We start from the raw sequence: 26,454 nt of genomic DNA, 5'->3' as shown, positions 1-26,454 counted from the left end.
AAGTCCCATTCTCCTCACCTAGCCACTCCATGTTTCCACTTCTCAGGCTTCTCATCCCAGTCCCCATCTTCTTGCCCAGCAAGTCCTAGTCTCATCCCTCCAGACACCTCTTCCCAGTCTCCCTGCCACTCCCACTCTCCTTGCTTAATCATTCCATTTACCCACAGCCCTAAGCTCTACATCCCTAGTCTCCTCACCCAGGCAGAGATCCCTCCCTTCCCCAGTTCCTTCAGCAATCTGTCTCTCCCGTCCCCTCCCACAATGACATTTCTCCATGCCCAATTGGTTCCTAGTCCAAATTTTTCTCCTAGTGCTCCTCATCTGAATTCAGTGCCCCTCCCCCCCCCCAAATACTCCCAGTCATCTCACCACATCCTGGCTCTTCCCCGCCCCCATCTCGTCACTGGTTTAGTCCACTTTTCCTGCCCAGCCAGGTCGTCTCACCACTTCGCCCACCCCAACTTCCAGTCAGTTTCCTTCCCCACTCTGCCCCACCCCCCAGGCTCCTTGTCCCAGTAACTCCCCTTCCCACAGGGTCTGTCTCCCAATCTACTCCCTCCCCTGGCTGGGGTCTGGCTCTTGCCCGCTCTGCATTCAAATCAGTCAAGATCCTCCTCCCAGTTGCCTGGGGTATCCAGCAACACCGAACAACACTAGTTCAGAAAGTCGGAATAGTGCCACCTATTGTATCCTAAGCTCCAAACCCATACGTATTCTAGGTTTTCCTCCTTGAAGGTTTTGCATCCTATTGCTTGCTAGACATGACCCTGCTTCACTTGTGAGACCAGACAAGAACAATGTGGAATGGTTACATGATACTGACAACTCTACATGAACATTTTAGGATGGATTTGAATTCTGCAAGAAGTTTCCATAGCAATTGTAATTCTTCATTTTTACATAGATGTTCTAATCTACAAGATCACAATCTTGATTTCAGTTTATTGTAAGTCATATCAGCGGTTTCTTTCCATCTCTAAAGTGATACTCAGAGGGGTGCTGCACAGAAATTAAAATTGTACTGTATCCATTTTAACTGTCTTTAAGCACAAAAATCAATTTTATACGTTTTTTAAAAAAGTCACATAGAGGGCACGTACAACCTGTGCAACAAAATGGAATTAAAGATTTGCTTATACGGAAATAAAAGACATTTGAACCCTTTTTAAATCCATATTGAACTGTGAGCATAGCAAATTACAACATAGAAGTCATATTTTCAGGGACAGGTTTAGCCCTTTTCCAGCAGCAATCTGACTGCCATTGCCTTGGAAACTGAACCAGAGGCAAAGGAAGGGATCAGGGTTGAAAATTATGGTGGTGGTGGTGGTGGTGGGATCATTTGATTGCTTTCCCTTAGGGCTGAAATACTGAGGTAATAACAATACTAAGGTAACAAGGACAGAGTTTATAAACAGCAAGTTACAAAACTCTGTTGAATGATTTAATGCATTTTCAAACTGTAATGAAGAAAACACTAAAAATCTAAAAACAATCAGCAGAATACAAGTAAATAAAAACAAGTAGTTTCACATATTTATAAATTCAGGATTTTTTTTCCCAAAAGAAATTGGCTTTCATAGACTTAGACAACAAATAAGATGTTTCACACCAAATTATTTTGACACTAAAGCATGTACAGAATTTGAGTCTGTGAAAACCGATGTGCACTCCTTATGGGGACCCCCCCCACACACACAAAAGATCTTTGAGTTTGTCCAGTGATGCATCCAAGTGAAGTTCTGCATCAATAATGAAAATATGTAACAGCAACTTCCCTCCATTTTATGAAATGCTGGATATAATTAGCTCAGCATTGATTCTCTCTCTTTAGAAGACTCCTGATTCCATGCATGGCCAAAACTGAAAAGCTTACACATGTTCAGTCAGTGTAACATTGTCCACCACCAATCTTTGCCTTACTGGAAGGGGAAACTTATGGCCTCGATATTACATCCAAGTAGTAGAATATATAAAAGTTAAAAGATGTTACAGTCATTCAACGGATTAAGAATTAGTTTGCTCCTAAGAACTTGTCTCGAGCACCTTGGTTGGTTCCTCCACTCCATCCCCCAAGAAAATAAGTTAGTGTATACTCCTTTCTGATGTCAGAGGTTGATCCCTCTGGTGATATAAAGGCCAGTAGCCACTGGAAGCAATGACAATTAAACTGCATATAATCCAATGGCCCTGTGTTACATATGTATATGTTAAATACAGTTTAGGATAGTAGGATCACACTATTAACCTTTCCTCCAACCTAAGTTTGTCAAGTCCATGCAAATTAAATGGTTAATCATTGCTCAGGATACTAGATATGGACCAACCTGGAGTTGCTCTGATTCTATTAGCAGGAGGTGCACATAGCAAAAGTATGGATTTTTTTTTTGAAGTATCCAGACTACATCCATGCTTATGTTTCTTTTCCTTCCTCTCTAACAAAAAGATGTTTTAGTCTTGTTTGTAAAAAAAAAAAAGGTCTGCAGCCCAACACCAACCCAGTGTGTATGCCCCAGAGAGTAAAAAAAAATCTGATGAGTTTAAATTTAATCTTCCAAATTGTTAGAAACAAAAACTTGACAATTACCATAGATACTGTGACAGTGTCCTTTAAATAAAAAAAGTCTTCTGATACCAGCAATTAAAGCCTACAGCTGATCACCTGAACCTTTCATCAGCAGGTATGGAAGTGTGGCAATTATGAAAGACTGACCGTCTAACATATACTGTAATTCAGAAAAACAAGTGTTCTGAAAAAAATCAAGCTACTTTAAGACATTCTGCTCTATGAAGTCATCACATACATTCTGTTATAGTCTCTCCATTAAGTACCTCACCCCTTGTTATCCCTTCATAGTTTTATGCTTCAGCTTACTGTTAGGACCTCAATTTTTTCATAATTACTTAATGGTGCACTTATTCTCCCCTCCTACTGCACCTCTTTGCCTTCATATACTAACGAATGAAAAATCCGGTTAACAAATCAGCCTCTCAACTTCCATCTAAACAGTGCTGTAGAAGACTCAAGCACAGCTATTGTTTTATATAATCATAAGAATGTAATTAAAAGATCATAATAAATATCTTATGGCAATCGACTTTAAACATCCTACTATATAAGAAGACACCATCTAATTACTTTGATCTTTCATCTTATGCTGTGATATGTCAGACAGTTAGGAGCAGCTAAAAGGTCTCTCTGAAGCAGCCTTCCTCTTCCTTCTGAAAATGTCAGCTGCCACATGCATTTGCTTATTTGAGCAACAGCTGGCAATAACTCAACAGCCAGTACAACAAGGCTAAACACAGTGAGGAGCAAAGCCAGTGTAAGATCACTTGGGACTAAGGAGGAAAAAACTACAGAATTATTCCCTCTCGAATGGAGAAGGGACTGCAGCAGCCCTAGTTAGAGCTGCAAGAACAAAGATGACACATGATGTTTATCTGTGGTATTGCCCCATTAGCCTTAAGTATTAATCTTAAAAATCACATTTGGCATAATTGTCTTTCTTCATCTTAAAGGCAGTATTTCAGACACAGACCAAAAGCACTTTTTCGAGGTTACGGAAAGACTCAACCTATCCTGACCAAAATTCATTTTTTGAGGTAGCACTCATTTACTTCATATTGCTGGCTCAAAATAAAACTAGGGAAATGAACCCATTTAAAAATATGTTCATTGAAGGTGTAAAAACAAAACACAATTTCCTTTCTGGGTAGGTAACCAAAAAGTGTCAAATCCTTCCTATATAAGTCAACTCACATTCAGTAGAACATCTGAAACTTTCATAAATGGTTTATAACAATAGCTATAAACTAAAGTGCTTTAAAATTTGCTTGAACAGATTTCAGTGATTAGAATCACAATATTCTGGATTTTTGCTAGTGTGAGATGCTATAAGATTGGAATGAGCTTTATGCATGAAGGGCAGATTGAACATTTTCTTGTTCTTTTTTCAAGAGAAATGTGCAAAAACAGCCTGAATGTTTTAACGCAGCATTCTATGCACATTACAAGAGGTTGCTTGCTTTTTCTCTCTCAAATCCATGTTATTTCTCCAGTAACTAGAATAAAATTGGAGTTGAAGTTACATTACATTGCAGCACTAAAATCATACTTCAGACAGATGCAAACAAGAAAATGTTTACCATGATACTATTACTGAAATTCACACTTCTTGAAGTTCAGCCCTGCAGATTCCTTTTAACACAAGGCAGATATGTAAAATTATGGAAAATGCAATAGACTACTATATATTCTTCACAATAAGTATATAAATTTCACATTAAAGTCACAAATGTAATGCCCTAATGTTCATCTAGCAAATGCTGAATAGCTTACGAACACTTATGTGCTCTATATAACTGAACTCCTTTCTACTGACCAGTGGATGCTAAGATATAAAAGTTAATACACAAGACAAACTAATTTTTAAAAAAAGTCACATTTTCTGTACATTACATGCAAATGGTGCACAATGTGGTAACAACAACATTTGCAAAGCTCTCCTTTTAAGGGAGAACTTTTACAATGAAGGCAGACTAATATTCAGAAGAGTCTGCAACAACAACAAAAGTTTACAAGTCCATGGCAACAAAAGCAAAAATTCTTCCAGCATCTCATTTTTCCTGTAACAATGCAGGGATGTTGATGTTCCAGCCAATAGCCTGACGATCAAACCCACAGGTAAATAGGTTACATATTGGATGGTCTTCACTCCAAGCTGAACAGCAAACCATTCTTCTATGGCCCTATTACAATTTAAATAAATAAATTAGTATTACATTAGACAAGAAAGATGTTTTAAATTAGCCACCTATTCACTATACTACTTCATGATAAACCGATACAAGTATCTGTTTGCATTTACCAAATAAAGCTATTCAAATAGATTTTTTTATATTATCTAAAAAGTCACACCAGGATAAACCTTCCAGTATCTTGAGCTCCAGTGTTTAACAGAACACAAAATGTTTTTAATTTTTATTAAAAATTCTTAGTCACTCTCTTGCCATGCATACTTCTAGCAGAAAAAAAATAGTTCTCAAATATAACGAAGTACATTTGGCACGTTTTAGAGCACAAAAAAAAAAATGTAAGGCAATAGTTCCTGTTCAAGAACAAGTTAGTTTGTAAAATGAAAATTTATATGCCATGAATGGTGTCAAGTATCAGGGGGTAGCCGTGTTAGTCTATATCCATAAAAACAACAAGGCGTCCAGTGGCATCTGAAGAAGTGAGGTTTTTTTAATCCACAAAAGCTTATGCCCAAATAATCTGTTAGTCTTTGAAGTGTCACCGGACTCCTTGTTGTTTATATGCCATGAATAAGGCTACGTTTTAGTCATAGGTATTTTTAGTATAAGTCATGGACAGGTCACAGGCAGTAAACAAAAATTCACGGCCCATGACCAGTCTATGACTTTTACTATATACCCCTGACTAAAACTTTACGGGACGGGGAGGGCGGGGGGCGCGCTGGGAGCACTGCGAGTGCTGGAGGGGGTGTTCCAGGGGCCGCCCAATGAGTGCTGGGGGGGCGTGGCCCAGTGGGGGCACCGTGGGTGCTGGGACAGGCTCCCTATCCAGCTCCTGGGATGCAGCGACGTTCAACTCCTAGCTCCATGTGCTGCCTCTCCTCCACAATAAACCCCAGTTCTGAAGCTCCCATTGGCTGAGAACTGTGGCCAATGGGAGCTGCAGGGGCGGCGCCTGCACACAAAGGCAGCATGTGGAGCTAGGAGCTGAGGAAGAGGAGTTCTTGTTGCCCTTTCAGGGAGCACTCCCATCAGGTAAGCACTGCCCCACGCCCCAATCCCCAGCGTTGAGCCCCCCTATACCCAAACTCCTGCTGCTGGGGGGCCAGGGGCTCAGACTTCCCCAGCAGCGGTCCGTGCGCCTGGCCCAGGGGCTGCCCGAGCTGCTCAGGCAGCTCCCAAGCCAGCCACACAGGCTGCTGCAGAATCCGTGACTTCCGTGACAAACACGGAACCTTAGCTATGAAGTCTGATGTGGATCTCTTGGAATATCATGAAAGAAAATAACTTTGTTTAGAAAAGCAGGCCTTGGACATAACAAATAACTTTCTATAGAAAGTTTCACAATAATTTTACTATGACTGTACAGATCTGTGCTGCTGATACTAAAGTACTACTAACCTAAAGGAGCATTTACAGTCTAGAAAACTCTATATCCTACAGAGAAATAATTTCAGAGATTTGTAAATATGGTTTCTCCAGAACAGCAAGAGTTCTGAAGGACTTTGTTCCTTTTACTTATTCCCTGTAAAAACGTATCTACAAATTTAACAGCAAAGAGCATGAAAATATGAAAAACTCGCAATCCCCGCCCCATTTCTATAATTTTAAATATCTATCAAGTAGAATGAAAATCCTCAATTTAAGTATTATATTCTCTGTTGAACTGCTTTCCCGATACATTTTAGAATTAAAAACAGGATTAATGCCATATTGCAAAATGTTTTTTTAGTTACACCAAATACAAGGCAGAAACTGACCAACACCACTTCTCGCTCAAACACTGCTCCCTAAGAGTGTCTACACCCAACAACAAAACCCTGTGGCAGAGCATCTCAGAGCCCAGATTAACTGATTCAGGCTTGCTCTACAGTGCTCAAAATAGCAGTGGAGATGCTTGGGCTCAAGCTGGAGACTGTCCCACCTCTCACTGGGTATCAAAGCCTGTGCTCCAGTCAAAGCCTGAATGTCTACACTTCTAAATTTAGTTCTGTAGCATGCGCCCAAGTCAGCTGACCCAGGCTGAGACACACTGCCTTAGTTGTTGGGTTTTATTTTGTTTTTTTGGTGTGTAGGTGTACCCTAATAGGGATCCTAAAGATCATTTGTTGGTCTCACCTGAAAGGTAAGTTCTTCAGCAAGACGGTATCCCTTAAAACCATGCTGGGGCACTGGTAATACTGGCTTATATGAAAGAGTATCACCAACTGAATCACCATCACCCTGGGTCCTACCTAATTACTGACCTTGCTCAACCCAGAAGTCTTAATCTACTTTTTTTTTTTAAAGTATTAACAAAAGTTACTTTCTGCAAGAAAAATAATAGCAGCCTGTTCAGTGACATTCCAATGGCTCTGCATTCACAGGAGATATGGCTTTGGTTTCTGATCATTCATTCTCTTAACCAAGAAGGGCTAATGCTATTGTGGAATCATGGTATTAGTCTCATTGTGGGAGAAAAATAAGGTCTCACAACAGCTACCCCCCTCAAGTCAATTAACAAGCAGTCCCACACAGAATCTTTGCCATCCCTCAAATCACAAGGATCATTACTGTAGGCTGAAGCATCAAAAAAACCAAACCGAAATACTGACACTTCTACACTCCCTTCCCTGTTCCTTGTTTTAAGAATAGCTTAACCATCTCTCTTTTAAACTGTGTAGCACTGTTTTACAGATGTTGCATGCCACACCCAGAGTGGGCTGCATTTCAGTAGCAAGTGATATGATTTCTATACATCTACCTTCCAGGAATGTTGTGAGATGCAGAGTTTGTAACATGCTTTAACATCCTATGGAATGCTTGAAAGATGCTATAGAGTTGCAGTATTAAGTAAGTTTACTCTCATTTTAAATGATAGTTATTGTTAGAACAAGTGACTATATAAAAGTGGCACCTTATTACTCAGATCTATTTTGTGGCTATGATGAGTCACACTAGCTAAATTTTTCATGACTGTTTTTACTTCATTATTCAGGTTAACATACAGCCCCTAGACAAAAGGAGAGAAAAATGTTGGGTTGTTTTTTTTAACCTACACATCAGCTCTATTGCCAAGTCCCAAGTACAAAATGGATACTAGCACAAGCATGGGAAAAAAGCATCACTATCAAAAACTTCAGTTTGCAGGATGGACAGCAACATTTTTTTACTTGTAAACTAAACAAATTTAATAAGCAATCACTGAGAGACCTGGAACTTCAAGATGTTATGTAGTCAGTCATTTCTCAGAGCAGATCCATGTTCTAAAATACGCTCTACATTTAGACTTCAAGTGGTATTTAAACATTCTTCACCTCATTTATAACATTGAAAAAAAAATCAGAAACACTTCAGCACAGAGAAGTCAAGGTGAAACCAGCTGAACTGAAGATATACATCATACATATTTTGTGGATTCAGAAAAAAAAGTACATTAATTTATCTGTTCCAAAGTTTGCAAGGAGATTTACCCAAATTTAGAAAACCCAAAATGTTTTGTATTAAATGCGAATTTTCAGTAACTGACAAAATTTTCACTCCAGAAATTCAGCTACCTGTCTGTTACTGCGAGGGAGCCGTGCTAATCGCACTCCTGACATGTCGAATAATCTAACCTGACGGTTGTCATGTGGAAGGGCAATGATTCTTTGGCCAACACATACATTAATCCTGCACAGAAAAGATAAAAGTAGGTTATGTACAAAACTGAGCCTGACAAATAGGACTTGACAGTACAAGTCTGAGTTCATTGACAGTGATGTGGTTGAATATTTGCTATTAAATTTAACAGTATCATGAGTGTATTACAGCTAAGATTTTTTTTATTGGAATAAGCTTGATCATCTGTGGCACACGCACACGGATGCACAATTACCACCAGAAACTGCAGGAAAGCAAAATTATCTACTTTTTAAGAAGCTTTTTACAAATCCAACCCAAGCTTTGTTTTCACTCTTGATCACTGAATTTTAGTTCAGGTTCAATACACTTTAATTGAAATCTTTTAAGGTTAACTCAATTGATTATTTGTTTACCTGTTCACTGCAGAGTCTGTACGGATAGTAGCAATAGGAGATCTCATATTTTTCAAGTCCCAGACTTTTACAGTACGGTCATCACTACCCGAAACAACATTGTCACCCACTGTGAAAACAGCTGATGTCACGGTGCTAAACAATTGGGAGTAAAAAAGAATAATAAATCAAAGCTTCAGGAAGAGTTAAGGAACCTTGATTTCAAGTTCTTCTGTTAACTATTCTTATGTTCCCTTAAATGTGTAATTTGCAATAGATAAGTTTTAGTCACTTTGGTTTAAAATTAAGAAAGTCTTCACGTGAGAGACATTAGACTTTGAATAAACTGTCAGTGGAAATCAGGGAAGCCAAGTCACATGGGACATAAAGCTAAATTGGACAAAGCACTAGGAAAAACAACATTGTAGAGGAAAATGTTCCACTGGTACAGATAGACTAGAGAAACTAACTGGTCATAAGAACCGCCATACAGGTGAGACTAATGGTCCATCTAGTCCAGTATCCTGTCTTGAACAGTGGCCAGTACCAGAGCTTAAGTAGGAATTTTGGAGTGATCTACCCCATCCTCCCCTTGCAATTTCTGGCAGTCAGAGATTTGGGGTCACCCAATCACAGGGTTGCCTCCCTGACCCTCTTGGCTAATACCCATTGATGGACCTACCCTCCATGAACTTATCTAGCTCTTTTTTGAAACCAGTTATGCTTTTGGCCATCACAACAAGTTCCACAGGTTAATTGTATGTTGTATGAAAAAAATATTTCCTCTTGTTTGTATTAAACCTGTTGCCTACTCGTTTCATCAGGTGACTCCTGGTTTTTGTATTGTGAGAGAGGGTAAACAACACTTCTCTATTCATTCTTTCCACACCATTCATGATTCTATAGACCTTTAACATGTCCTTGTCCACCCTTGTCTCTTTTCTAAACTGAACAACCCTAATACTTTTAGTCTCTCCTTGTACAGAAGCTGCTCCATGCCCTTGATCAACGTTGCTGCCTTTCTCTGAATCTTTTCCAATTCCACTATATCCTTTTGAGAATGAGTGACTAGAGATATTCAAGGGTGGGGGGCACTGTGATTTATATAGTGGTATTATATTATCTATTCCTTTCCTAATGGTCCCTAACACTGTTAGCTTTTTTGACTGGTGCTGCGAACTGAGCTGAAGTTTTCAGAGAACTGTCAATGGTGACTCCAAGGTCTCTTTCTTCAGTGGTAAAAGCTAATTTAGAGCCCATGTGTATATATGTGTAGTTGAGATTATTTTCTTCAATGTGCATTACTTTGCATTTATCACTGTTGAATTTCATCTGCCATTTTGTTGCCCAGTCACGCAGTTTTGTAAGATCCCCCTGTAATTCTTCAGTCAGGTCTGGACTTCACGATCTTGAATAATTTTTTATTATTTGCAAACTTTGCCACTTCACTTTTCACTCCCCTTTCCAAATAATTTATGAATATACTGAACAGCACAGGTCCCAGTTATCATATCACAGATTTAAGCATAATGGGTCAGATATATATACACACACATCAGCACCCTAAAGGAAGAACAATGTTACCAAGAAAGGTAAATACAGAATATCTAATATATTGCTGAACGCTAACAAAGGATGAAAATGTTATGAAAAGTGACCATAAAGGAATAGCCATTTAGTTGTTAAACTTGAAATGACACTCTCAGGGGTTTTGGCCTATTTCTTCAATTTTATTTCATTAATACATACACAAATTCTCAACTAAAAATTTGTTGGCTAGATTCCACCTATCCAATGTTCTCAAGGCATTTTCTTCCCTCTCCTAAATCATTAAAGTATGCTTCTCAGCTCAGTTTCTATGGATGTGATTTAATGACCTATCCTGTAGCGGAGGTCAGGCACATCAATTTCTTGGAATTTAGTAATTTTAATTTAAGATGTCAGTTGTTCCTGTCATTTCTGTTGTACTGTGAGAATTTGATTTCATGTCTATTCAGACTACTGATTGAGATTAGCACTATCCAGGTCACAACGGACCAGTTTACGCAAGCCCTCTTAATTTAAATTGACATCAAATTAAACTCTAATTAGGACTCAACTCCACTGTATTAATGATACAAAGTTTCTTAATGCACTATTAGAGTGCAACTAAGCTATCCAAGGAAATTTACACAGCATGAATCAAAGGCGTTCACAACCTAATCTTCAGAACGCCATGCTCCCCAGCACAAAAATAGAGGCATCTATGCACCTACACAATACTTTTGGGGTCACAAATACCAAAGACACAATCTGGCTCCCACTGACAACAAGAGCAGGATGGAGCCCTTGAACAGCAAAATAATAGGCACCCTAGATGACTGGGATGAATACTCTTTCATGGTAAAATTACTTCACTATTGGGCTAGATAGTTTTATATGGTACATGTCTTTTCCATACCATGCAATAGAGTTAAACAAGTAGAAAATCTTTCCTCCAAAGTATAACCTACAAATACATGGTTTCTGTATGATGCTACACTAGCTCTTCATGCAACCAGGAGACTCCTCAGTAGTTAGTTTCTCATAGGGTTTCCCCAAAAGCCACCAAATGAGATTTTTCCCCCTCCACCACATGAACTGTTCCCCTCCTGGATCTCTTCAATGGAGAGGCAAAGAGGGTATGTTTACATTGCAATTAGACACATGTAGTGGGCCCATACCAGCTGACTTGGGCTTGTGAGGCTCGGGCTAAGGGGCTGTTTAACTGAGGGTCCCAGAGTACAGGCTCAAGCCCAAGCCTGAACATCTAGACTGCAATTAAACAGCATGGGCACAGGTTTTAACTGCAATGTAGACATACCCAGAGAAGCTGCAGTTGCCACCACCTCCCTGCAGACAGACAACAAGCAGTAAGTTATCAGAGCTTAAATTACTGCTAGATAAACAAGTTTACTACGAACCAAGCTTAAGTTTCTTTAAGGTGGAACGCATTCAGTGAAATATTTAAATTGCTTGTAAATTAAATTCAGAAATGGGTGCAAATAATACCATTGGCTTAAGAGTGTGGGCCAGTGCTACGCTGTTCTCATAACTCATTTGAAACCCTCTACTATTCCAATCTGGGGCTTTTCTTGATATGAGACTGGTAAAAATCACATCAAACTGTAAGGTTCTTTAATTTAGACAAAATAGAAACAACAAAGGCCAACGTTTTTCAGTTACAAACTAAAACAGAACTTGAACTCAGGGGGGTTGCTGAAGCAGCCCGATAATGTGTTAGCACCTAACATTTGGAGACCTAGAAGTTTAAAAAAAAAAAAATCAAGATTTAGCGGCACTGAATACAAAATATTAATGTAAGAAAAAAAAGGAAGAGATTAAGTAACTTCTCACTTTTTCTGTTATTACTGGCCTTTAAGTGGTTCTAACCAAGTTAAAACTGTAGTTAACATCCCCTTGGCTAAATTAATAAAAAGCATCAACAAAAGATCATTAGACCCCATGCTAATGGAATGCTAAAAGACATTAGGTTTTTAATAACTCAAAAGGATGACAGGCATTGTAGGACAAAAAACTGGCAAAGAGGCAGTCGTCTTATGACACCTTAAACTGTGGGTCCCCACAGGGAGTTTGGTGTGCTACTACTGTTCTCCAGGAAAGCTTCAGACTCTGCCAAACCCCAGCAAAACTCATTTATCTTGTCGTAGCGAGCAGCCGAGCATATACTTCCAGCTGACAGCGTGGCACTTTCTCACCACACACCACTGCCTGATCTGGAACATTCTGCTCCCTCCGTGGGTCTCAATCAATGGAAATACTGTGATGCTAGCACTCCTCATTAGGACTAACAGCTGTCTCCCCAGTCACACAGAGACACAAAACTATTTTGCATAACAATCTGCTGAAATTTCACACACAGGGAAAAAAATGATGTTGAAAATGTTGGACCATGGAATGCTGATACAGTATGTTTTTTGGCACCATATCAAAAAAAATTAACACTAGAGTTTCCTTTATTTGCAGTACACACTATTTTGGAAAGTGTTAAACATATAACAATAATACAGTACTTTTCGTATTGAGGAAGATGCCTGTATGGTCTTGAAGACTAAATATGTTGTGACAAGTTATGACTAGGTACTAGGGTTTCGTTCAGGCTAGCCAGTTGAGATTCCTTCTGAAATTGGACTTACAAAGACAGACAACCTGGACATCGTGAATAACTGATTTATTGTTATTTAATAAATAACTACTCAAAAGTGTATTTTTATACAAATGCAGTATAGTTACAGTCGTGTCGGTCCCAGGATATTAGGGAGACAAGGCGGGTGAGGTAATATCTTTTATTGGACCATTTTGTGCTGGTGAGGGACACAAGCTTTCGAGCTTACACAGAGCTCTTCTCCTGATTACCTTCCCCAGAAGAAGAGCTCTGTGTGGCTTGAAAGCTTGTCTCTCTCACTAAAAGAAGTTTGTCCAATAAAAGGTATTACCATATTTATATAAAGTACACGTTATAAAACCTAGAAACATGACAGTTGAAACAAACAAACAAATATTTTCACTTAGATAAAAAGTAGTAGTATTTCTCATTGCACTTATTCTCTAGTTAAATTTAGATTAGAACCCTTCTAGCCAAGTTGGAAGTAATTTTTTTTCTGAGGCCACGTCTATACTTACCGTCCGGGTCGACGCGGCAAGTCCGACTTCTCGGAGTCTTTCTACGCGCGTCTGATCTAGGCGATAGTTGAACCACGAAGCGCGAAGAACTCCGTCGGTACTCCACCGGCAGGAGAGGAGTTGCGAGGACGACCTTGGAGCGATTTCGCTTCGGGCGGTGGGCGCTCATGTTGAACGAACTAGGTGAATTCATTCAATTCATTCTTCACGCTAAGAATAGCTCCAGCACAGGACAAACAAACTACTTCAAAAGTAAAAAAGCCAGTGCAAATCTACCACTAACCATCGGCTGAGCACTCCCTATCTGACCATCATAAATTAAAGGGCTAGGTGATGACAGTTTGAATACAACCCAATAGTTATATCCCCAAAATATCCTAAACTTCCTCCTTTGTCACTTATTTCCCCACTGTTTTGTCACCCCAGTAGTACATCCCTGATGTGTTACTGCCCCTTTACATGCCCTATTAGTAAACTGCAACCTATTCAAGGCAAGGAACCCATCTCATTTTATTCCTGTCATGAACACCTTTTAAAGTAACCACACAATTGCAACCCTTAAGAAGAAGAAGAACTAGGTAAGTTCATGGAGGATAGCCCCATCAGTGGCTATTAGCCAGGATGGGCAGGGTTGGTGTCCCTAGCCTCTGTTTCCTAGAAGCTGGGAATGAGTGACAGGGGATGGATCACTTGATGATTACCTGTTCTGTTCATTCCCTCTGGGGCACCTGGCATTGGCCACTGACAGAAGACAGGATACTGGACTAGATGGTCCTTTGGTCTGACCCATTATGGCTGTTCTTATGTTATTAGAATTTCTTGGCTCATTTTCTAGATTCACAAAAAAGGCTCTCTTTCAATGGTGTTTCTAGCATAACAGATTCTTATTCTAATTCAGATAGTATGCATTACTGGTTATTCCACAGTATAGCAATAAGATGCAAAATAATTATTTAGAACATAAAGGAGATTTCCTGTAACAACTCCTCCATATACCTGATTTTAATGCAATTATAACAAATGCTGTACACCACTATTATAGAAAATGACTATTAAAGCACTTTGAGATTATTTATTTGATTATGCTCTCTGGACAGACATAACGATGTAAGAAAATGTCTAGTTAAAAAACCAATGTAATGCACCCAGTAAAAATAATTTCAAATTAGTTTGGTTTACAAACCAAAATGTGTCGTACTATTACAGCAAAAGTGATGACAATTTTAGTTTCCTTTAATGGAGTTATTCCAAGTCAGTTGAAACAAAATGAAACGAAATGAACGGAGAGAAATGTGTCCATTTACTGACAGGGAAGGAAATGTAGGATCTTTTCCATTCATGTGTATCTCAAATATCCTAAATCAATTTAAAATCATATCAAATGCCAAAATGTTGGTCCACTTATAAATATTGTCAAAACTGATACAAATAGAGTCTTTAGCCCACCTGCTGGTGAGGCTTAATGGCCAGTAACTGCCTCAACTGTCATTTTGTTTATATTGCAGTTGCAATGAAAAACTAAAGAAACTGTTATGCCCAACTCTACAGAGAAGGTGGGGAAGGGTGAGCACATAGGGAATATGTCAAATACTTGTAGTAATTCTTGTTAGAAAGCAGTAGGAAAATTATATTCCAGAGCATATACTGTATTAGATCCCAATATAAAGTCTCAACATCTCCACAGAGGACTCTAAAAAGGCCATAAAAACTAGGTAAATAAGCTTGGAAATTATTTTTACACAAGTGTGTGGGAAGAATGTGCAAGAATAAGTAAGATACCACAACTCACAACACTGCACTAGACACATCCAAGACATGCTGGTCATACTATCCAGAAATGTCAGGAAGCTATTGAGGAGACACCCTAATTTGGCAAGAGTCAAAACCATACTGCTAAATATACAGTGTATAGACAACTTGATACTGCTGTTTTGCAATCTGCATGGAACAGTTGTCTTAAGTCAGCATTGCTGCACGTTGTCATGTGCACATGCATATGTCTAATCTGTGAATGAAAATCTAGTATTTAGATGTACAAGTTTAGGACCCTGAAAATGTACATGGAAAAATCTGACTCTAAAAGATTCAAGGCTAAGAACTTACTTTCAGTGCTCAAAAGTGTGCCAAGTGCTTTACAGTACAGACAAAAATACATGGTCCCTGTCCAGGACAGTTAATCCATTTACAGATGAGTTGCGAAGCAGGGTAACAAAAACAAACAAAACGAAGGAGGAAAGACGAAAGGTTACAATAATAGGATCATACAGGTATTAATTAGGGGTTTGAACAGAACATGAAACTAAACTTCTTAAGAAAAGAAAAGTTACATATACGAACACTTGACCAATTTCTTATGGATATTGCATTAACAGAGAAGGTCTTAATGAGGTTATATGAGAAAGCAGTCTGGAAAACCAGTCCCGGAGGGCATTCCTTGCACAGGGACAGTAAGTAACTACACAGTCATAGATGAAGGAGAAATGGAGAACAAAGCCTCAGTGCTAGGATCACTAGCAGAGTGGAGGAGTGGGAATAACTTTGAGAAGTAGACACACTTTAAGCAGTGGGGGAGGGATAGCTCAGTGGTTTGAGCATTGGCCTGCTAAACCCAGGGTTGTGAGTTCAATCCTTGAGGAGGCCACTTAGGGATCTGGGGCAAAAAATTGGTCCTGCTAGTGAAGGCAGGGGGCTGGACTTGATGACCTTTCAAGGTTCCTTCCACTTCTAGGAGATTGGTATATCTCCAATTATTATTACCCTTTAGTTGTATTGGTGTCAACGTAAATCCGACTTTGCAATGTTTCGTTTGTGTGTAGTCTTGTCCGGGTCCTCTGCACAGAGGTGAACTTCATTCAAAAGCACATAACCAGCAGATATTTCCAGCAAGGTTAGGAATTACATCTTAGACACGTTCATTTGGAAATTTTCATTGATCAAATACTGGCTGAAGTCTCCAATATCCAGGATGGGTGAAACTGGACTTTTGGTATCAGAAAGTAGCTGGAAAAATACAGAACACTTTGTAGGTAGCATGGATTAGACATTTTTTGCAAGGAGGATATGGATTTTTCCATCATTTGATAGTTCAAATAGAACTGTACTCACATGAGCTTGGTGGGAGAAAATTGGTGGGCTTTCCCAGATGCTGATTCAGTATCCCTCAAAAATATTGAGCACCCACAGGTTTCCAAAGACTAGGACCAATGATGGTAGAAGGTAGAAACTTATTGCTTACCTGTTCTATAACCTTTCATAAACAAAAGATTGGTACTGCTTGGGAGCATACGGCTTGAACAAACAAGGGTTATTTGCAAGATGTTCTGGGCACCCAGAACATTATTCAGAGAATTTTAACTCTAAATAATACAAGGGCTAGATGATTGCACCCAGTTGACAAAGGGTGGCTTTATTAACATGTGTTCCACTCTTTCAAACCCTACAAGAAAGAGGAGGTTTTCTAGTTTCTGCTGAAATTTTTGAGACAGCCCCAAAACCTGTAGTCAATGTACGCTTAAAAGCATCACTCCAAGACAGCCACTCTCATTTTTGTAATATAGACATCAGAAGCTGCCCTCATTTGATATTTGTCTCCAGTCCCCTCATTAATAAGGGTTTTTTAAGTCCATTTCTCTTTAGGAAATGAAATTTACAGGCTCTCTTTTACAGAAAGAGAGACTCCGAGTTTCACAATTTCTCTCTCGCAAGAAAGCTTGGTATTTTTTGCTTAGAACGACCACAGAGAATTAATATACTGTCAAACAGGAGGAGGGATCACAATTTTCTGATAGTTCCAAACTTTCACAGTTCTCTTCCTCACAAATGTTCCCCAGTTCCAGTCTGATTTTATTAGCTAAATCTCTCCTGAAGAGCTAAATCCTGTAATGATACTTTGGGAATTGGAGATAGGAACTGAGTACAGACAGCTACATAATATTGCAGCTGGAGTGTGAAAACAGGTAAGCTGGTAATGGGAATTACATGATTTCAAAGGTCTGACCTCTGACTGTAAAACAACCAAAGAGGACAGATAGCATTTGTCTGCATGCACTGTCTTTGAGGTAGCTATACTGAATAATGGAAGAATTGGTAGGAGCAGGCTGGAAGAACTGTCACAGATATGAGGAGTTTACATGTACTTTGAGGGATCAAGTATGCCTCATTACTGTCAGGAGTTCTGCAGTTTGCATCAGCAGCTGCACACGGAGGCAATTTTGTTATGGGGATTGTCAGCAGTCTGGTCTCTGGTACATAGTGAGGTGTACGCACAGGCAGTGTCTCTGCAGGAATCCTCAGGCCAAGGGTAAAGGCATGGTTTGTGTGGAGTAGGCAGGCTCAGTGCGAGTCTGACAGCTCATGTTGACTATGCCTAACATAACCCCAAGTTTTGTCTTAGAGCTAAGGTGTTAGACTTTGTCCAAGTGCTCATGTACTCTGTTCCCAGAGCAGTCCATAGCATCTGTAAGGGGGGGGGTGTTATTGGAATGTTGGGGCATCACTCGAAGAGGGCAGAGTAAGGTTGTGTTGTAGAGTAGCATGTGCCTTAAATATTTCCTGGTTTTCAGAGGTGCGAGCATATCTGAGTGTGACCTGTGAGGGCTTGACACACTACTGAGCAACCTTAACTCTATGTTAAAGTTCTTTGGCATTTAATTCCCTTTGTTTAAAAACAATGTTTTTTCTCTTAACAGCCCCATGGGTCACAGCCCAGCTCTCCCTCTCCACCACTTCTGGCTCCTTAGCGATGATTATCCAGGTAACTGAATGCCACTGGCTGTATGTTATTCCCTTCACTGTTACCGCATTGTTTCCTGTTTCTCCACTTGTCCCAAACAACCTAGTCCTCCCTTCTCAACCCTCCTCATCATGCAGAGGCTGGTGCTGGCATGAAACTTGCAGGCTGAAGTGCTAGAGTGAGGAGGCAGGTACAGTGCAGGGACAAGCACAGAGTCAGTGGGACATATTTTGAAAGAGGACAGAGCTTTCATGGCATGGGTGCAGTGGGGAGTTATGAAGGGTAGTGCTGAAGCTCCCAACATCCCCCACTGAACAGGTCTATTCCCTTCCTTCCACCCCACTCTTCCCTGCACAGTTTCAGCATCTCCAACATTCTCCTTCTCCCCATTTCCCCTTCCAAATACTCAGGCAGTGCTCCAACTCCAATACTGCCTCCATCATACCTCCACAATGTGAGTCACAATGTGGATTTTAGAGTACTCAGCAGCTCTCATTCAAGGCTTTTGACTTGATACCAAACTGTATTTTAATTAAGAAAAAGAAAGTTACCTTTTCCGTAACTGGTGTTCGAGACATATTGCTCATGTCCATTCCATATTAGGGGTATGTGCTCACCACATGCAGTGGTGCCAGAAGTTTTTTCCTCAGCAGTATCCATAAGGGACCAGCTCTGGTGCCCTCTGGAGTGGGGCCCGCATGGCAGGTTACAAGGGGTGCTGCCAGGTCCCCCCACCCACAGTTCCTTCTTGCCAGTAACTCCGACAGTGGGGAAGGAAGGCAGTCATGGAATGGACATGAGCAACACATCTTGAAGAACACCAGTTACGTGAAAAGGTAACTGTCTTTTCTTCAAGTGCTTAATCATGTCCATTCCATATTAGGTGACTCCCAAGCAGTACCCCTGGAGGTGGGTAGGAGTTCACGGACACGTAGATTGTAACACAGCTCTGCCGAACCCAGTGTCGTCCCTGGCCTCCTCAGTGATGGCACAATGAGCCGTAAATGTGTGAACAGAGGACCATGTTGTGGCTCTACAGATGTTCTGGATCGGGATGTGCGCCAGGAAAGCCATCGAAGACACCTGCGCTCTCGTTGAGTGGGCTCTGACAATCAGCAGTGGCAGAACCCCCACCAGGTCATAACAGGTCCTTATGCACGAGGTAATCCAATTGGAAATCCTCTGCGGGGAGACCGGGTGACCCTTAATTCTATCCACTGTAGTAATGAAGAGTTTAGTCAATTTACGGAAAGGCTTGATACATTCTAAGTAGAGAGTGTCAGGATCTCCTGAGTTGCGTGAAGGGCCTCAGGCATCATTATCTGGAGTTGCAGGCAAAGCATGGGACAGGCTGCACCGCTCGACTTGAGCTGGGGCCCGACTTCCCGAGGGGGATGTTGAGCTGCCCGACACAGGTCTTGGCTCTCCCCCTGCCCTTTCCATTCCCTTGCGGGAGACAGGAGATCATCTCCTCAGTCTTTTTCAGCTTCTTAAGCGGAGCCATTGAGGGAGACTGGTGCCAACTTGTGGATGGCACCAGGGGAACACTGGCACAGAGGCCACGCTCGGTGTGGAGTTGGACCTCTGTTCCAGTGCCGGAATGAGTGCAGACTCCATTAGGAGTGCTCTTGGACGGATGTCGCACTCCATCTTCGTCCTAAGTTTGAAGGACTTGCAGATACGGCACTTGTCACTTATGTGCCCTTTGCCTAAGCACCTTAGGCATCTGGTATGTGGATCGCTGACGGGCATAGGCCATTTGCAGAAAGCGCAGGGCTTAAAGCCTGGGGACTGGGGCATGTCCTGACCCCCCAGCTTGGTCCTGTCCGGGATTAATGAAGAATTCAAGAACTACTACTAAGGGTAACTAAGAAACTACTAACTATATATAACTATTTTACAGGGTTTCAAAGTTCGCAAGAACAGAGAAAGAAACAACGCTAGCCGAAGTAACAGATGTACCAGCACCTTCACTCGCTGCAAGAAGGAACTGAGGGTGGGGGAAGCCGGCAGCACCCTTTATACCACACTACGTAGGTGCCACTCCAAAGGGCACCAGGGCCGGTCCCCAAGATACTGCTGAGGGAAAAACTTCTAGCACCCGTGCATGTGGCGAGCACACACCCCTAATATGGAATGGACATGAGCAAGCACTTGAAGAAGAACTAGAACATACAAAATCAACATGGCACATATTAAATGGATTAAAAACTGGTTAACCACAAATAGAAACAAACCACTTGATGATTTCCTAACAAGGTCCTCAAGGATTGGTTCTTGGCCCTATGCTATTTAATATTTTTACCACTGACCTGGAAGAAAACAACAACACTAATAAATTACACAGATGATCAAAATACTGGGGGCATGGGAAGTAAAGAAGAGGACAGAGCACTGATACAGAGCAATCTGGATCGCCCGGTAAGCTGGCTGCAAGCAAACAATATGCATTTCAAAGCAGTCAAATGTAAAGCATGTACGCCATACTTACAGGATGGGACTCTGGAAAGGACTTGGGGGATCATAGTGAATAATCAGCTGAATACAAGCTCCCAGTGTGATGCTGTGGCCAAAAGGGCTAATAAGATCCTAGGAGCATAAACAGGGGAAGAAAGAGGAGTAGTAGTAGAGAGGTTATTTTACCTCCGTACTTGGCACTGATGCGACCACTGTTGAAATACTCTAGTACTGTCGTCCACAGTTCAAGAAGGAGGCAAGGCTTTAGAGAAGAGCCATGAGACAGATTTAAGGACCGGAAAAAATGCCTTATAGTGAAAGACTCAAGAAGCTCAATCTGTTTAGTTTAATAAAGAGAAGGTTAAGAGATGACTTGATCAGTCTGTAACTAACTACACAGAGAACAGAAATTTGTTAGTAGAGGGCTATTCAAGCTAGCAGACAAAATACAATGGCTGGAAACTGAAGCTAGACAAATTCAGACCGGAAATAAACTGCAAATTTTTAACTGTGAAGGTAATTAACCACTGGAACTCCGCACCAAAAAACAGATGCATTCTCTGGAAGTAAGACTAGCATTTTGTCATGTGCCTAGGATATCAAGCCTGGAAGTCTGATTTAGTTACTTTTGTGAATTGCACCTACTGATTTCTCTTAATTACGTCTGGTATACACGCATCAAACATGAATGGTTGTCTAATTTTTCATTATGTTACCTTTTTAAGAGAGAGAGCAAAAATTCAAGAAGTATATTTACTGTAGAGTGCTTTTATAAAAGTGTAACATGCTTTAGAATTAGTTTAGCACATGTGCAGCATTATAATAATTCAATGTTCAACTTGAAAGACTTCGGATAGCTCTCAGGAAACATGTTAGCTGCAATTCATGATTTTTAAAGATGCTCAAACAAAAATCATGTGACATTACACTTTGAACACAAATGATTTTGAAGACTGTTTTCCTTCAGTGTGGACAGAGAGACTGTACTTTTAAGCCATGTTACATTTTGAGTTTTAATATTGTGCTGAAAAAAAAGCTGTTTATGGTTAACATCTAGTTTAGATTCCCTCCCTCATGCATCTTTCCTTTTAAACAAGCAGCTGCTTGATACATAAACCTATCTAAAACAGAGAAACTAGTGTCAGCCCTATGCAGCTAAAGCAATGGATGTTTGAGGAGAATCTCATTCTCGTTTGTTTTCTCTTTTCTTAAATTTGGGACTCTTCTGGAGGCTGAGTGCCCAAGTGTTGTCATGGAACATTTTCAGCATTTAATAAAGGGTTATGGTGCCATCTGTTGGAAGATGATCTGAAAGCAGTTTGAACAAAATATTGCAAATATTTAACTGTAGGGCTCTGTGATGAACGCTCTACATGGCATAGGTAAGAAGGGTATTCAGAATACCTCTACGTTATAATCTTACAGAAATTCACATTTAGTCTCAGATTACTTACTAACTCCTGCTGATTAAGATGACCAAGCAGATGCTAGGCCCCACCTGAACATGAAGTGTAAAGTTTTACTCCCACTTTAAAGATAAAAATGACTGAAAAAACATTTCTTCTGATGAGGGAAGGAAAATGTATTTCTGATCCATTACCAACAGGATACAACAGTGGTTCTGAATCTCAACCAGAACAAGTGGGAATAACAATGTACGACTTCAGGGAGAAAAAACACAGAAGTGGCAAGTTAAATCATTTACATGAATACTATCTATTCCTCACAATCTACATCACCCACACTACTTTTATATACATACACAGTCAATTTTTAAAAAGTACTTGTATGTTCCCTTGGCTCTTTTAGATAAAAATAGCTTACATATTCCCAAATTGATCAGCCTATAAATAGCACGACAGTTCTTGAACATGCTGTGTGAATAGTATCTTGGGGGGAAAAAATCTGGAATACATGCAGGGAAAAAGTAGATTGCTCCAGTCACCCACCCATCAACTGACACTTAAAAAATTGTTAAGGAACAATGCTAGAACTGCAAGCTTTGATGATTCTACTTCTGTCTTCAACCAGTTTACAAAATCGGTACTGACTAGGAACCAGCAAAGACCAGGTCAAACAACAAAAAACTACTCACTCCCAGAATTTAAAGTGATACTCTCTCAAGAGAGCCTGTAGTTGTTCAGTGGAACCAGCTACACAAAGGAAACTGTTGGAGACGAAGAAGAAGTTAGGCCTACCTAGGTTACCATCAAGGAGTACTAAGAATTTAGATAAGACAGACATACAAGCAGACTGAATCCTTTTTCTCTAAAAGATTTGTTCCTACTGCTAAACAAACAGTACTTCTGATGTAAGAAAGCTTATGGTCACTATATACCACTGGTCAAGACTCCCAAAGGGAAGAATCACAGGTGCCTAACTCCAACCTCTGGGTGATAACACAGCGGATACACAAGTACTCCAAGCCATGACATGGGCTACAAGTCGGAGAACTGCAAAATCCCAAACCTGGATAGGTAAAGACACAAGAGGCCCAACACCTGTGGTCTACACTGAGAGATCACAAGGGGACAGAGGTGCAGCTAGCCCTGTCACCATGACAAATGCACTATTCCTTTTAATATGTGAGCCTAATAAAATTCTCAGTGCTACAATGGGGTTACTTGCCCCTGCATCAATTCCTTCTCTTATACCTCATTCCAGTAGGCAAAAGAGCTGCTCTCACACTACATAATGGGAGCAGAGCATACCCAGCTGTGCTAGCACATTGTGGGACTTATGTGCAACACATAAAAACAGACACACGGACCAGAAGTATGTCATCTATGAACTACAGAACTTTCCTCTTACAAGCAAGCTTAGGATATCTCTCAGGTATAATATCCTGCTTAGAGCAAAGCATCATCTCGTCCACAAAGTATGAATTGTAAGCATCTCTAGGTTCTAAGGCTATAAAAGCATTCTTCTGACATAAAGATACCAAAAATAAAGTAGATAAAAATATAATTGATATACAGTAAAGTAAGAGTTTTTTAAATTAATTATTGGCAGGAAAGAAAGTGCTATATAAAATCAGTAAGATAATGCTGACCAAACTCTGATGCAGGACTCTAAAGGTGACAAACATGCAAAAGAATGACACACAAAGAAGAGAAGACAAATGGAGAAAGGAGTGGTGGTTGAAGCTGAAGGAAGAGTGACCAAAGAATGGACAAAATTTGTATCTAGTGTTAAAACACACCACCACAATCTGCAATAGTTCAGATGGTAATTTTTCATCTGAAGTCTTCTATCCTTTTCAGCTTTTCCAGCCTCTAAAGATCCATGCCATATGACATCACTGAGCATATAGTGAGGGATCTAATACACCGGTAAAGCGTTAATTTTCAAATCACATTTTTTCCCCTCTGTGCTCTGTACGTATAACTGAGAGTATTAAAGCACAGCGGGAAGGAGTATGAGCAGCACAAAACCTAATTTCTCTTATGTATAGGCCACAATTAGCGAGGCCACAGACCAGTTCCAGCCCTCAAGCCATGGTTCAGTCTACTCTAATGTAAGGGAAAAACAGATCAGTAAATGGCTAATTGTGATACACTGGCACCCATCCTAGTTTGAGACAGTGTATCTGAGTTTGGAACAGCAGGAGGTGGGCACTTACAAAAACTATTGATATAGCAAATTTCAATTTATTATTAAGCAACATGGAAATATCTAATTGAGAATAAAGGAAACTCCTATTTAAGTCAGTGCTCACCTTTTGGGAAACGCACCCCCCACCACACACACACACACACACACACCCACCCCTCTACCTTCTGGTAGTCAAGCTTTGCTTTCAAACTTCACAAGCAGCAAGGGCTTTTAAATCTATACCACTTTCTAACTTGGGTAAGATATTTAGAATGTTTACCTTCTGCTTTCCTCACCTCCCTCATTATTGTTTTACTCCAAAAAAGGGTATGCTTTGCCATCATATTTAGAGACTCATACAGCTACTTCTGCTTATCTTCAGTAGAAGCCAGCAGATCAGCATCAAATCCCAAAAATATCACCACAAAGGTGTTAAACAGATCAGTCATTTTGGATAGGTGAAACAGTGTCTGAAATATTTGCATGCTTCTAATTTTTAGCTTCACAATTTATACTTACAAATGACTACAAAATGAAAAAGGAGAATAGAAACTTAAAATGTTGCCTTTAATTTGTTTTCTTGGTTCTGTACAAGTCACCTTTATTTCACCATTAAGATAACATATAAGGGCCAGGAAATTTCTCTTAATCAATATTTTACAGCAGCGTTCCTAAACTACACACAGCACTGCTTAAACAAGAATTTACAATAAATTTAAATGTAAAAAGAGTATGAACTACTTATTAAAGATGCCTAATTAAAAAGAGACCTATTGTGTAAGCAACAACACAGCAAGTGCAATTATTGCTTTTTTAGTATTTAAATGCCACAGTATTACATTTGCAGGAGAGTATTAAAGGGTTTCTGTGAAAGGCAAAGTTTCCTAAACTAACACAGAGATGGTCTTAATATCATAAAAAATACAGAATTATTTTGGTACAGTTTATCAACTCAATACATTTAATCCCTTCTAAATATGTAAAAAACCTGTGAAGCAACTGTCACTTACTCTGTGTGGCCCTGAAAGACATTCACAGAATGGATAGAAGGATCTCTGAAATCCCACAGACGGAAGGTTGTATCACGTGATGATGTCACCACAAGACGTTGAGTGGGATGTGTACAACAATGGGTTAGCTCTTGGTCATGCCCTACAACCACAGATGAGAACATATAAGGTAACGAAAATGCAAGACTTTTCATTTCCACAAACATTTGGAATGAAATGCTGATCGGACACAATTTTTGCAAAAACGGTAAAAAATAGTAATTGGTCTGGTAACAGTAATTAGCAATGTTACTGCTGTGGCAGACATTTAGAGCTGTATTTGAAAGTTACAATTTAATGAATAGTCATTTCACATCTGACCATTAAGTAGCCATATATTACTGCTATCTGAAGTAGCACAGGTATGAAAAACGAAACTGTTAAGAAGTACTAAGAAAAACTGCAGCATTAAGTTTCAAAAAAATTGCTCAACTGTATACGTTTTACCACATGCTCAAAGGAGAATAATTACATGTTCATGGCATTCAATTAATTAATATCATACATAAATAGTGATGTAATATTTATGCTCCTCCCTGTAGCTTAAGCTTTATGTTTAAGTCCCTTCCTGCCCCAAAAAGACACATTACTCACCCAGAAGAATGTGATGTCTGGAAGGAGTGATCATTACCAAGAAACAAACCAGCAATCTTAAAAAGCTTTCGTATAAGCAAAGAAATACCTGTTAGTGAATGGACAAGTTCAGATGTCTCCACATCATACAGATTTGCTGTCCTATCCCAGGAAGCTGTTACAGCTTGCTTCCCTCCAACCAGCCAGTCAGCTGCTATGACTACTCCTTGATGGCTTTTCAGGGAGGTTAAGGGAGCTCGGACAGTGGGACAGTCACTGGAACCATCTCCGTCTCCATCAGGTTCATCTTTATCTGAAAACTCAACTTCATCTTCCCCAGACATTTGCTGTTAATCACAAGAGTATAAATATGAACATTTTTTCTATTTATTAATGGGAAGTTGTACTTCAAAAAAACCCCACTCCCCTGACATAGCAATACCAGCAATAAAACCAACAATGATACACAGACAGCTATACATGGGGGAGACGGTTTAACCCTAGAGTATTCCTTTTGCTGCCATAAGCTGCATCTCCACTAGGGGGCTCTGCTGGTATAACTATACCAGTATAGCTGTTCCAGCAAAGCCTTTGTAGTGTGCATTACCAAGGGGTAGCCTACTATATTTCACTA

At 40.0% G+C, this 26,454-nt stretch overlaps 1 protein-coding gene across 3 annotated transcripts in view; it reads right to left on the bottom strand.

The window, feature by feature from the left end:
- Window positions 1–922: 922 nt before the first annotated feature.
- WDR37 (WD repeat domain 37) overlaps window positions 923–26,454 on the bottom strand; it is a 62,179-nt gene continuing 36,647 nt past the window's right edge. For all 3 annotated transcript variants that reach the window (XM_039522787.1, XM_039522788.1, XM_039522789.1), the window contains 5 exons: window positions 25,930–26,167; window positions 25,209–25,350; window positions 8,775–8,909; window positions 8,295–8,409; window positions 923–4,752 (listed from right to left, as the gene is read on the bottom strand). In XM_039522787.1, coding sequence (XP_039378721.1) covers window positions 4,621–4,752; window positions 8,295–8,409; window positions 8,775–8,909; window positions 25,209–25,350; window positions 25,930–26,167 — 762 coding nt within the window. In that variant the 3' untranslated portion in view covers window positions 923–4,620. The remainder of the gene's footprint in view (window positions 4,753–8,294; window positions 8,410–8,774; window positions 8,910–25,208; window positions 25,351–25,929; window positions 26,168–26,454) is intronic.

Source organism: Mauremys reevesii, linkage group 2, assembly GCF_016161935.1.
Source record: "Mauremys reevesii isolate NIE-2019 linkage group 2, ASM1616193v1, whole genome shotgun sequence".
NCBI classification, from domain to species: Eukaryota; Metazoa; Chordata; order Testudines; family Geoemydidae; genus Mauremys; species Mauremys reevesii.
This window is presented reverse-complemented; position numbering and strand designations above follow the sequence as displayed.